Source organism: Sodiomyces alkalinus (assembly GCF_003711515.1).
Source record: "Sodiomyces alkalinus F11 unplaced genomic scaffold SODALscaffold_2, whole genome shotgun sequence".
Lineage (NCBI taxonomy): Eukaryota > Fungi > Ascomycota > Sordariomycetes > Glomerellales > Plectosphaerellaceae > Sodiomyces > Sodiomyces alkalinus.
In genome coordinates this window covers 6,052,839-6,064,049 of record NW_021167080.1, presented here as the reverse complement: position 1 = coordinate 6,064,049, position 11,211 = coordinate 6,052,839, and the positions used below count along the sequence as shown (strand labels likewise).

Sequence of the window (11,211 nt, the reverse complement as noted above, 5' to 3'; positions counted from 1 at the left end):
TGTCTGTCTGTCTGTGTGTCTGTCTGTCTGTGTGTCTGTCTGTCTGTGTGTCTGTCTGTCTGTGTGTCTGTCTGTCTGTGTGTCTGTCTGTCTTTCTGTCTCTCTTTCTCTGTTTCTTTTGCTTTTTTCTTCTTCTAATTCCTTTTTAGTCAAGAGGGTGCGATGCGAAAAGGGTCGAATGCTCGTTGAGAGGGCCCAATGACTGGAGAGTGGGAAATAGCGAGGAGGCAAAAAAGCGGGTTGGTTAGGATTCCACGTGTATGGGGACTGGCAAAAAGTGAGGACGTAGTGTAATTTGGTAATTGCAGTGATCTGTGATCAGGTACGTGTAGGGAGAAGAACATGAATCGTTCAAATCGCACGTCAAGACTCCGAGACTCCGGGACGCCTTATTCAGCGAATACAATGGTGCGTTTTCCCGCCTTCGCCGAGGTTCTCCGTCTCCCCAAAATGACATTGGACGAGGGGTCAATGTCTCTCACCCGCATTACCGGCGACGTTGCTTACTCCGTATTCGCTCCTTCTTAATAATGACCCACTGGGTACACAGAGCAGGTGATTAAGGTACCTGTAGTTCACATGCTCTTTTTCGAATTTTAGGTGACAGTGACTCGGCATTGTGAAAGCAGCGCATCGTTCGGTACCTCCCGAACATAACAGGCTTCGGTTGTTTTCACCCGTCGATCGATTCCCTCCCACCCTATGCGATCTCAGCAATCAAAGAATTTGGGAACGCCATCGTCGTGTGTCTCTTTATAATTAGGACACCCGAATCAAGGTGAGCACAGGCCGTGGAAGGGGCAATACGTGAGTTGTCCTGCGACAGTCAACTCCTCTGACCCAGCTTGCAGGCGGTTCCTGCATAGTGCTGCGTACGACCAACAGGACTCCCCCAAGGACTTACAACAGCTTTCAGGTAGGCTTCATTCCCACCTGACGATGTGCTTCTTAAGACAGGGCAATCCAGAGAGATGTTTGGCCGCGGGCTCTTCTTCTGAATCAACAGGCAAAGGAATCGTAGAGAATATCCAAGCGCCTTGCACGAGTCTTTGTGTGCTTGTGCTGCCAGTAAAGCATCGCCGGCCCTCCATCTATTCCGTTGCACTCAACCTAAGAAACGAGATCAGCAGGGTTTCGCTCGCCCTCGAAGTTGAAGGTGAAGAAAGAGTCATAGTTTCTCCTCGATACTATTCGCTCGGTATATTGTTTTGACTCTGTGTATCAAGCTCAGCGAGCTCCGCCGTTGCCAGTAGTGATCCCGCGCATTCTGCATAAGCCTGGAATCCATTGGCCAGCAGCATCCCACGCTGCTACCGAGTTCACGATAGGATGAATGCACTCCAAACGCGTTTCAACAGCTCGCCATTCCTGGTTCGGAAATTGTCCAAGTCTACCTGGCGTATTTATCTCTGCTTTGTTGTTTGGTTTCTTGTCGGAGATCGTGGCAACCGTTGGACTGGTGATCGAAGTTTTGATAACTCCAACACGAGCGAACTGCATCCATATCCCCCCCCTTCATTGCTTCATTGCAGTCACCAACATAGGCATCGCTCACAACATATAAAGGCTCTCTCTATCTTCATGGAAGTTGTACGTCTTGTGCCCAAACATCTGTCTCGATAAGTCCGTTCGTCTTTCATCTCGCAGCCATTTACATTCTTTCTCGGCTCGAACAACTCGGGAGCCGTCTCCCAGTGATAAACATCTCAGGTTGTCGTCACTGTCGCCATTCCTTACTGTATTCTACTTTCTACTACTTTCAAGCCCTTGTTCATCCTTACACATCAATCTCCTTTAATAAGTTCGCATCAACGACTTTCTCTTTCTCTTATTCTCTTATTCCCCAACATGGACACGGCATCCTTGCACAACATCGCGTGGCTCATCCCGTCGGCTGGGAATAGATGGGCTTTTCAGGCCACCCGCATCCCAGCCAACAGCGCCCGGCGCGTCAACTTGGCTCCGCTGGTAACCCGTGCCAACCTCGACTCTATCCCCGAAGACCCCGAAGAAGATTTCCTCTCTGAGAAGGAGAACGAAAACGAGAACGAAACTTGCGTCTCGCCCATGTTCCCTCGCGTAGGCCTTGGTATCTCTTTCGACCACAAGCCAAAGGGCTCCCGCGGCTTCGTCATCGGCACCGACCCCCACACCTGCGATATCGTCCTCCCCCGCGTGCGCGGGATAAGCCGCCGCCACTGCTACCTGACCTTCGATTCCGACAAGCGCCTCATCCTCCGCGACACGTCCAAGCATGGCACCGCTGTCTGGTACGATGGACACAGCAATGGCGACCAACGCAGGGCCACCTGGGTCCTGAGCAGCGGCATGTCATACGGGTTCCCGGCCATGGTCAACAAGATCGTCATTGACATCCAGGGAGTCCGCTTCCAGATCGTCGTGAACGAGTGCCTTCCCCACCTGGAAGAGTACCAGGACCTCGTCGACGATTTTCTCAGCTCTATTGCTGCTGCTTCCGTTGCTGCATCGTTTGCGCCGAGCAGGCCTTCTCTCGTCCCGGCGCCATTGCGAATCCAGCGGCCTGTTTTCGTCAAGTACACCATTCCTTCGGACGACGGCACGCAGTCCGACTATCTCTGGAACGCCGCTAAGCCGTGGGAGCCCCTCGTCAAAGTCGCGTCCTAGCTCCGTCCGCAGAGGTATGCGAAGTTTCACTCAGGCTCTAGGTCCTGGGGCACGGAGGGGTCGGGTGAACGTTGAAGGCCCTAAATTGCGGTTATTGGTATTCATCTGGCATGGATCATCAACCCAAGTTTCAGTACCCCCTCAGATTGTACAACACACTCACATCATTCTTTAATTTCACTTACTTCCGCTGAAAGCAGCCGGGACACTCCAGCAACTCAGGACGACGCTCATGTCAAACAACTAGACTAGCACATCTCTTTTCCTTTGTACCATTGTTAGCATTAGATACCCGTATTGTCCTCCATCTTCCAGTGTCCACGGATCTTGATTTAGTGCTGTCGTTGTTGCCTGTTGTCCCTGATGGCCGAAGAACTTCCCTGGCATATCACGATTCCAGGTGAAAAACGAGGAACCCGGCGAACCTCGACTGCAGTGATCTGGTGCTTCTCTGCAGACACAATGGCATAGATTGAACCCGTCTATAACCGCCCTCCCGATGCGTCCCTCACCACGCAAACATCTGTATATGTACACATCCTCTCTGTAGCTCGTTCTCTTCGTGCTCGACAGGTATGGCGATCAGTTTGATCGCGCTCCGCCCTTGCTCTCTCGCAGTTCGTCCATCTTGGCCACGCGCTTCTTGAATTCGTCGTATTGGCATTTCTCGTAGCTGTGCCGTTCATCCTGTACAGTTTAGACCAGCGAGTCAGCTCGCTTCCATTCGGAACAAAAATGCCGTGATGTATTCATGTCTTGTTCGAGCAGGGGCTGAGAAGGTTTAAAGCTGACGCACCGAGCACTTCCATGGCAGGTACCAGGTGTCGACACGGCATCGGTTCAACGGGATCAGGAGGTGGGCGCAGCTGTCTCGGTAGGCCAGCGGGAGTTTGGCATCGCGCATCTCCTCGCGCGTGGCAGGGCCTGGGAGTTTGAAACAGGTCAGTCAGAATCATTAGGTAAGGGCGCCATGTATGCAGTTTAGCCCTGTATATAAAGGGAGTCAGACCTGTTGGCGCGTTGCTGGAACCCATGATGAAGGCAAATGGGGTCGTTGGATCCTAATTGAGTGCTTGCTTGGTGCTGGAACGTTGTCAAGTTGGACGGCCGACTGGGTGGAGTCGTTCAGTACACGATCGTGAAGGCTGAAGCTCGGCTTTGGAGTTATTACTTAATCCTCGCGTAATCGAAACACTAGGAATATACACTCGATTAACAGATATTCGTCGACCTTAATAAGCAGCATTATTCTAAGCGGAAAGGCTGAGCCGCATAATAGGAATGCCAAGCTAAGCGCATGTCTCCTTTTCCCTTCCTTAACCCCCTGCGACAGAAACCTTCCATTACTTCTCGTACAACACTCAATACCAATAATAAGACAAGTCAATGAAGCCGCCGCAGTCTTCTTCCATTATATTCTGAAATTGAACCCCCTTTTACTTTGTTGTGATGGTTAATTCCAGAGAGACCAACAACCTGGCCAAAATGACGTCTCTCAAGTCTGGGCATGAGCAACGCATCCCAGCTCCGTGAACTCAGGATGCACTGTTCGTGGTCCTCACTGCCTCTGACGGGATGCATGGGAATGTGCTCGACGACCTCTATGTACCACCTTATGCTTTCTTCTAACCTGATTTCATCACAATTTTCGAGGCAACTTGGGAGCAGGTACATATCTGTTGCATTACATGTATATACACGAAGTTAAAAGATTCGAACATCGATGTATCAATAATGCCATGCCCCTTCACAGCAGCCACCCAGTCTATGCGACAACGTCATCACAGTCCGTCGTCGTAGTCAAATCCTTCCACGACTCAAGGCTGGACAGATTCTCGTCGATACATCCTTTGACAATGCCATAGGCGTCCCTCCCCACGACCAGCCTCGGAGGTAGCTTGCGTCCCTCGCAAGGCCCCGTTCCTGTCAGAGCCTCAACAATGAGCTTAGCGGCCTTGACTGGGTCCCCGGGCTGTTTCTGATTGGCGATTTCGAGGAGCTCAATATTGTCTTTAACGCCGGGTACCAAATCGTCGATGACATTCGCGGCGCGAAGCTTGTTAGTGCCGGACAGGAAATCCGTCCGGAAGTATCCGGGCTCGATACAAGTAACGGCGATGCCTAGGTGGGCGACTTCAGCAGCCAGGGATTCGGAGATAATAGAGGCACAGGCCTTGGTCGCGCAATACAGGCCGGCAGCGGCCATGCCGTGCCAGCCTCCAATGCTTCCGAGGTTGGCGACGACGCCGCTACGCTGACGGCGCATGATAGGCAGTACGGCGCGGATAACATTAAGCTGGCCGAAGACGTTGGTGTCGAAGTGGGCCTGCACCTCGGCGCTGCTACACTCCTCGACGGCGCCGGCAAGGATGTAGCCGGCGTTGTTAACAAGAACATCGATTGTGCCCGTTTTCTCCACGATAGACTTGACGATGGTGGCCAGCTCGTCGTCACTGGCCGTTACGTCCAGCCTCGCCGTGATGGCGCCCTTGGCCGCGAGGGCTTTGAGCTTTTCGGGCTTCCGGGCAGTAGCCACGACGATGTCACCCCGTGCGAGGGCGGCGAGTGAGATTTCCTTGCCGAAGCCCGAGGAGCAGCCCGTGATGAGCCAGACCTTTTGCGTTGTTGAGCCCATTGTTGCAGCGGCGGCGAGAGGGGGTTTCTTTGGGTGGGTAGATGACTGGCACTGCTGGTCTGGAATGATGGGAGGGGAGTGGTTGAGAACCGAGACCTGAGAATACTCTTGTACTTGGGTTGGATGAAGATCTGTCCAAAAAGCTCAAGTCGAGCAGTGGGATACGACTCCTTTATATACTCCTCCTCCCCATACCTGTCATTGTCATTTTCTACGAGACACACGACGATACGGGCGAATTTACCGGACTACACAGATCTAAGCAACTGTCGTGGTCTAACACACCAGTTGGTCTGTAAGTTGCTTCTCCTGGGATCTGGCACAAACGCCGATAAAGACCGAACCTCTTAACCCCGATCACATGACTTCGCAGCACCAAGCGATGAAATCGCCTAACGCCGAACTATCATCAATCCTACTGTCTGTTGGTACGGAGTACGGATAGGTACTCTTCTGAATTTGGCGGATCTCTTCTCCTGCTTTCACATAAGATACAACTGAGAAGTGAGATTCTGGGGTTTGCGTGGTGGGCGGCTAAAGGGGATAACATACAATCTCCGAAGACTCCATCTAGCTCGTCGTCTCTGTCTCGACGCTTCCCCTAGGCAGACACGATGGCCATTAAGAAGAGCGTGCTGCTAAAGTATTTCGAGAACGGGAAACGAATCAAGGGAAGAATCATCTTAACCCCGAACTTACAACGTTACCGACTCACCGGTCATTGGCTTTGGCCGGTTTACGGAGTACATGTAGGTACGTACCGTAATCAGCCGGCACGAAGTCCATAGTGGATCTCGTCCTTAGTCGGCAGGCAACTGCTCAATGTCTCTTTCTCTTCCCCGATCATTTTGCTCTCCTCCATTTTTGTACTGCCCTCACAAAGGCAATAAGACAACACTTCTCCATTTTCGCCTTAACTTGAGAGGCAGACTAGTGCTGCTACAGAAGACCAATCTCTTTCTCATAAATGCTCAGTCGGTTCTTAGTGCGCAGTGACTCCAGTGACTTGCTGCAACCGGGGAGCGATCAACAGACTTCGCGGCGACAATGACGACTGCAGAGGTGTCCAACCACGCATCCGGCCTCTCGCCCGAGTCGTCATCGGTTCGGATATGGCAAGCCCACCAATACCGATTCTCACCGCATACAACGTACCTTATCTCTATGCGTACAGCTCATCCGGTCTCTTCTTCGGCATGCCCCCGGTCTTCCCCACACCGTCAGTGTCAAGGAGTCCCCGCGTCTTAGTGTACACTACTACATGTAGTGTAGGCCATGTCGCCAATGGTGTCTCCAGTCCGAAGATGGGCAACGATGACGCCCCAGCTGAGTCTCAAACAGAGGGCCCTGGGGACCCTACACGTACCATCGACGGTTTGACGTCAGACTTCAAGGTATTGTATTCTACTCGCACATACACGGCATCTTTGATTGTAGGTTGGGCCCTCCGTCATGGACCTTGCCGTTCTTCCCTTGCGGGCATGAGCCACCTATGCCAGGTAGTCTGTCTCCTTTATCGAACTTCATCATTGGGATCTTCATCACTTTGTGGGCTTCTGATGATCCTACATGACGGAGTGATGGAGAGCATCCGGCCTATTATCAATGTAATGGGGCTCCATCCTGTACATGTTCCGGCACGTCAAACACTTCTGTCAAACAGTTTCGTTTCTCCTGTCGCGCCCCTTTTTTTGTAACCACACTCTCATACTGCGGATTTCCAACTACAAGACTCCGAAAGCGTGACAAAGTATTCCGCCTGTCCCGTGACGGCTTTAAAGCATCCTCACCAGAGTACTACATGTGCTCTCACCTACGATGAACGGTCAATATCGTCAGGACGCGGCCGTGGCGGACACTCGAAAGCCGAATGGCGAGAAACGGGACGAGTCAACCAATTCGAACTCTTCAGAAAGCTACAACGGCTCTGTGGGCAATGGCATTGCCCCGCAAGGGTCGACGGGGTCATGGCACGCCCTCGAGGAGAAACAGGCGACGGTAGGAGACCGCGAGGCAGGCGTCCAAGCCCAGAATATCTTCAGCAATGGCGGTAAAAACTACCGCACCGTGGGACGCTGGATGTCCGGGATCCTCCTTATCACCAACCAGGTCGGCATCGGCATCCTCTCGCTTCCCGGTACATTGCCAACACTGGGAATTGTGCCCGGAGTCATCGCCATCATAGGGATCGGCCTCCTGTCGACGTACACGGCCTACGTGCTCCTCCAGTTTTACCGCGCCCACCCGCACGTCGTCAACATGGCCGACATGGCCAGAGTGGTCGGCGGGCGCCCGCTCGAGGCCATCGTTGCCGTCGGCCTGCTCATCAAGTTCTGCTTCACCTGCGCCTCGGCCACCGTGACCCTCTCGGTCGCCCTCAACAGCATTACCGACCACGCCCTATGTACCGTGGCCTTCATGGCCGTCGCCTTCGTCGCCTTTTGGCTGCTGAGTCTGCCGCGCCGCTTTTCCTTCGTGGCCAAGATGGGCATCCCCGGAACCTTATCCGTCGTTATCCCCGTCTTCATCGTCATCATTTCCCTCGGCGTAGGGAATCCTCAGGGCGCAGAACCCGGCTTTACTCCCCAACGAAACATCGTCGGGTACCCGGGCTTCCGCGACGGCCTCGGCGCCTGCCTGAACATCGCCTATGCCTATGCCGGGAACGCCGGTTTCGTAACATACATGGTTGAGATGGAGGACCCGTCGCACGACTTCCTCCCCGCCCTCATCATCCTCCAGGGCTTCTCCATCCCGCTCTACATCCTTGCCGCGGTGGCTATTTACTGCTTGGCGGGACAGTACACCACCAGCCCGTCGCTGGGCTCGGCCCCTCTGATCCTGGCGAAAGTAGCATACGGCATCCTCCTGCCCGGGATGCTCGTGACGGGCCTCATCTTCGGGCATTCGGCCGTCAAATACCTTTACGTCTTGGTCATGCGCCGGCTCAACGCCACGGACCAGCTGACGGCCCCGACGTTCAAATCGTGGTCCGTCTGGGTAGGCTGCGCGACCCTCTTCTGGGTCTGCGTCTTCATACTCGCCAACGCCATCCCCATCTTCGACTCCATCCTCGCCATCTCCTCGGCTGCCTTGATCGCCTGGTTTACCTTCGGCATCAGCGGCGTCTTTTGGCTGCACCTCAACAGGGGCCGCTACTTCTTAAATCGGCGCAAGATCTGCCTAACGGCCCTCAACGTTTTCACCGTGGCCCTTGCTCTCTTTATGAACACGGCCGGCCTGTGGGCTGCCATTCTTGGGCTCCTGGACACGTTCCAAAGTGACGAGAATAATATTCGCGGGCCCTTCAGCTGCGCGGATAACGGAATCCTGTGAACCGACCGGAGCTTTTTGTAGGGTTCGTATATTTCTTTCTCCATCGTCTTGTATTATTTCACTTCACGTAGGGTATGATAGATTTCTGTATTCTGTTTACAATGGACTAAACTATTACACATCTATATCAACCAAAGAACCAAAGGCCTCAGATTTACCGACGCGGCATGTTTCTACCCAGAACCAGTCAATCTGGTGGTTCTATATCCATATACCTAGGGCGGCGTGTGTATGGCTTTTCCTACACGAGCAATTTCCCGATCCCCCTCGTACCGAGTACGCGAACCCCCATTTTCCCTTCTGTGTCGGACATTTGGTCGTCACATCCCCGTTCATCTGGCTTTCTACAAGCCGGGGAAAAGCTGTCGTCATTGGGCACTCCTACCGACATACGAATTAGTTTGAGCTTGGCGGAGCCGGATGGGAATGCATCTATCTCACCCTGGGGTCTTCCGAGACAAAGGATCGATGCCGTCATGAGAGATCCGAACCTGTGCGACTAAACGAATCGGCATAGTGTTCCGTCTGACTCAGTCGGTGCCAGTTGCTCAGAACGGCGGCCGAGGACCAGGTTGAGACACCAGGACTTAGGTCCCCCGTGCGGTTGGCGGTGTAGTCGAAGTAGTTCCAGGGCTGACGCTCGGCAGGCCTGCATAGCCATGAGCGAGCCTCTTGGGCCGTGATAGGGAAGTCGGAAGGCCAAACACAGCCCTTGGGTGGAACCATGGCGCCCGTCCTGACCTTAACGACACCGTAGTAGGCGACAACCCAGTTGAAGGCTGTGGCGAGAGGCGGGCGGCGGCCTCGTTGGAGGATGCATAAGGCCAACTTGCGGTAGACACTGTAGTTTTGGAACACTGAGCAGCTGTCCAGGAGGTGGTGTTCGTTGCATATGGCACAGGCCTCGATGAAGCCGCTCTTCCCCGGCTTGAGGCAGTCAATGACGGCGTGACCTACACGGCCACAATTGGCACAGGTCTTGTGGCGATTGTTCTCCCTGCAGATCACAGACGCGGTCACGTTGCTTGCCTGGGCACCGGAAGCTGTACGTTCCTGTTGCCCCTGTTTGGCTTGAGTATCCAAGCTGCCTCCGCCTTGGGTGGCGATCTGGGTAGTTTGGGCGAGGAGTCCTTGGGGGAGGCTGGAATGGCCACGTCCTGACGCATCTCTCCGCAACTGTTCAATTTTCATAAGCAGATCCTCGGTTTTGAAAAGGGATGTGCGGTTGCCGCACCCCGGGAGCAAGTCCACGCGAGGAGGTGTGCCCTGGGAAGGGGTATCGTGGCCAGGGGCCTTAGGAGTGCGGCTGGGGGCGAGAGGCGCTGAGTGACTGGACCGGGGGTGAGTTGAGGCGGCGGCAGGCTGGACACTAGGTTCCGAGGGGGCTACAGAACGCCCCGGGGATGGAAATAGCCCAGAGCTGTCCCAGTTGCCTGGGCACTTGATGCCTCCGGAAGATACAGGGATGGCGATGAGAACAACACCATCCCTAGGCATATCCCTACACGCTTCCTCGGCAAATGCCCGGGTGCCGGCCGACGACTTTGTCTGGACAACCAGGCCACCTCCAGGCAGGGTGCCTTTTATGTTATAATTCCCGCCTCCACTGCGGTTCACAAACTCCGCATTCCGCACAACCCCTCCGACCGTCTTGGTCACCCTCATGGACCATTGTGTGCCCACGTTCTGGAAAAAGGCACGTGGCGGGGATCGGGAGCGTGACTGGGCGTTGGAGGAAACGCGAGGACGATATCGATCTGGAGATCGATTACGGTAAAGATCTCCCATTTTGCTGTGCTGCTGCTGCTGACGACTTGGTGAGAAGCACGGGTTCGAATAGCTAGGAAGGTCAGGTAAGCGTAAACAGGTAGAGAGTGCGCAAACAAAAGATGCCTGGGCACTACTGAAGCTAGATGGGTAATTGCTCTTCTCCTACCTTAAGGTAGACAACTTTGGGAGTGGCTGTACGGGAAGGCACTGAACAGAGGCGTCTGTCTGCCTGGGAACTGAGGATATAAAATTGCATAACATGGAAGGAGCGAAGGTCCTACGCACTTGCCTGTGGAAAGAACACCATGATTCTGTCTACCTTACCTTAGCTAGGTAGGTACCTACCTTAAGTAAGGTAAGGTACTTACCTACTCAGTTCCATAGGTAGGTAAGGTAAGGTACTGTGTGCGACGGTATCTTGCGGTATATCAAGTGGAAGAAGGAGGGGCTGAGGCCAGTACCAGGTAGTTGGTCGAAAAGGGGCTATGTCGCCGGTATGATACCTTATGTTTCATTAGCTAGGATAGATTCGACCCAGGCCCTAGCTTGGCCAGAGGGCCTGGCGGTAAGCTGCCCTATGCTCAAGACGTCTTTATCATCAAGAATCTGCAAGATACTCAGGGGTTGGGTTGTGACTGAGTGGCGCTATCCAAATCTTGTGCAGTCTCCTTATTCACCCGGTTAAATGCCCTCTATCTATATCATATTATTCGATCTATGGTCCACCGTCTACCCCTGCTGTACAAGAGGGTAAGACACATCTCGAGGCTAGGCGCGACTGGACAACTAATCTTGAAAAACATGCACGTAAGGTAGCCTCAAGA

The 11,211-nt window shown here is 53.7% G+C and overlaps 6 protein-coding genes across 6 annotated transcripts in view; 3 read left to right on the top strand and 3 right to left on the bottom strand.

Annotated features, from left to right (window-relative positions):
- The window catches only part of SODALDRAFT_331453 (GTP cyclohydrolase-2), a 1,971-nt gene extending 1,854 nt beyond the window's left edge, over window positions 1-117 (bottom strand). The window contains exon 1 of the mRNA XM_028611459.1: window positions 1-117. The gene's annotated coding sequence lies outside the window, so the exon portion shown is untranslated.
- A 1,104-nt stretch (window positions 118-1,221) lies between these two features.
- SODALDRAFT_126003 (hypothetical protein) lies at window positions 1,222-1,736 on the top strand. The gene has a single exon (XM_028606668.1). The coding sequence runs from the start codon at window positions 1,330-1,332 to the stop codon at window positions 1,621-1,623; it is 294 nt and encodes a 97-aa protein (XP_028469488.1). The 5' UTR covers window positions 1,222-1,329; the 3' UTR covers window positions 1,624-1,736.
- Window positions 1,358-2,959, top strand: SODALDRAFT_331452 (hypothetical protein). Its single transcript, XM_028611458.1, has one exon. It carries the CDS (start codon window positions 1,849-1,851, stop codon window positions 2,644-2,646), a length of 798 nt encoding a protein of 265 aa, XP_028469487.1. The 5' UTR covers window positions 1,358-1,848; the 3' UTR covers window positions 2,647-2,959.
- Window positions 2,916-5,483, bottom strand: SODALDRAFT_377332 (NAD(P)-binding protein; the record flags this gene model as incomplete). Its single annotated transcript, XM_028614901.1, has 7 exons — window positions 2,916-3,333; window positions 3,443-3,570; window positions 3,656-3,707; window positions 4,120-4,213; window positions 4,290-4,303; window positions 4,421-5,412; window positions 5,477-5,483. The coding sequence occupies 7 exons, from the start codon at window positions 5,481-5,483 to the stop codon at window positions 3,229-3,231; spliced, it is 1,392 nt and encodes a 463-aa protein (XP_028469486.1). The 3' UTR covers window positions 2,916-3,228.
- Window positions 5,484-6,814: 1,331 nt separating this feature from the next.
- SODALDRAFT_125978 (amino acid transporter) lies at window positions 6,815-8,916 on the top strand. Its single transcript, XM_028606667.1, has 2 exons — window positions 6,815-8,639; window positions 8,763-8,916. The coding sequence occupies exon 1, from the start codon at window positions 7,100-7,102 to the stop codon at window positions 8,615-8,617; it is 1,518 nt and encodes a 505-aa protein (XP_028469485.1). The 5' UTR covers window positions 6,815-7,099; the 3' UTR covers window positions 8,618-8,639; window positions 8,763-8,916.
- SODALDRAFT_125970 (hypothetical protein) lies at window positions 8,913-10,473 on the bottom strand. The gene has a single exon (XM_028606666.1). It carries the CDS (start codon window positions 10,403-10,405, stop codon window positions 9,092-9,094), a length of 1,314 nt encoding a protein of 437 aa, XP_028469484.1. The 5' UTR covers window positions 10,406-10,473; the 3' UTR covers window positions 8,913-9,091.
- Between the last annotated feature and the right edge of the window lie 738 nt (window positions 10,474-11,211).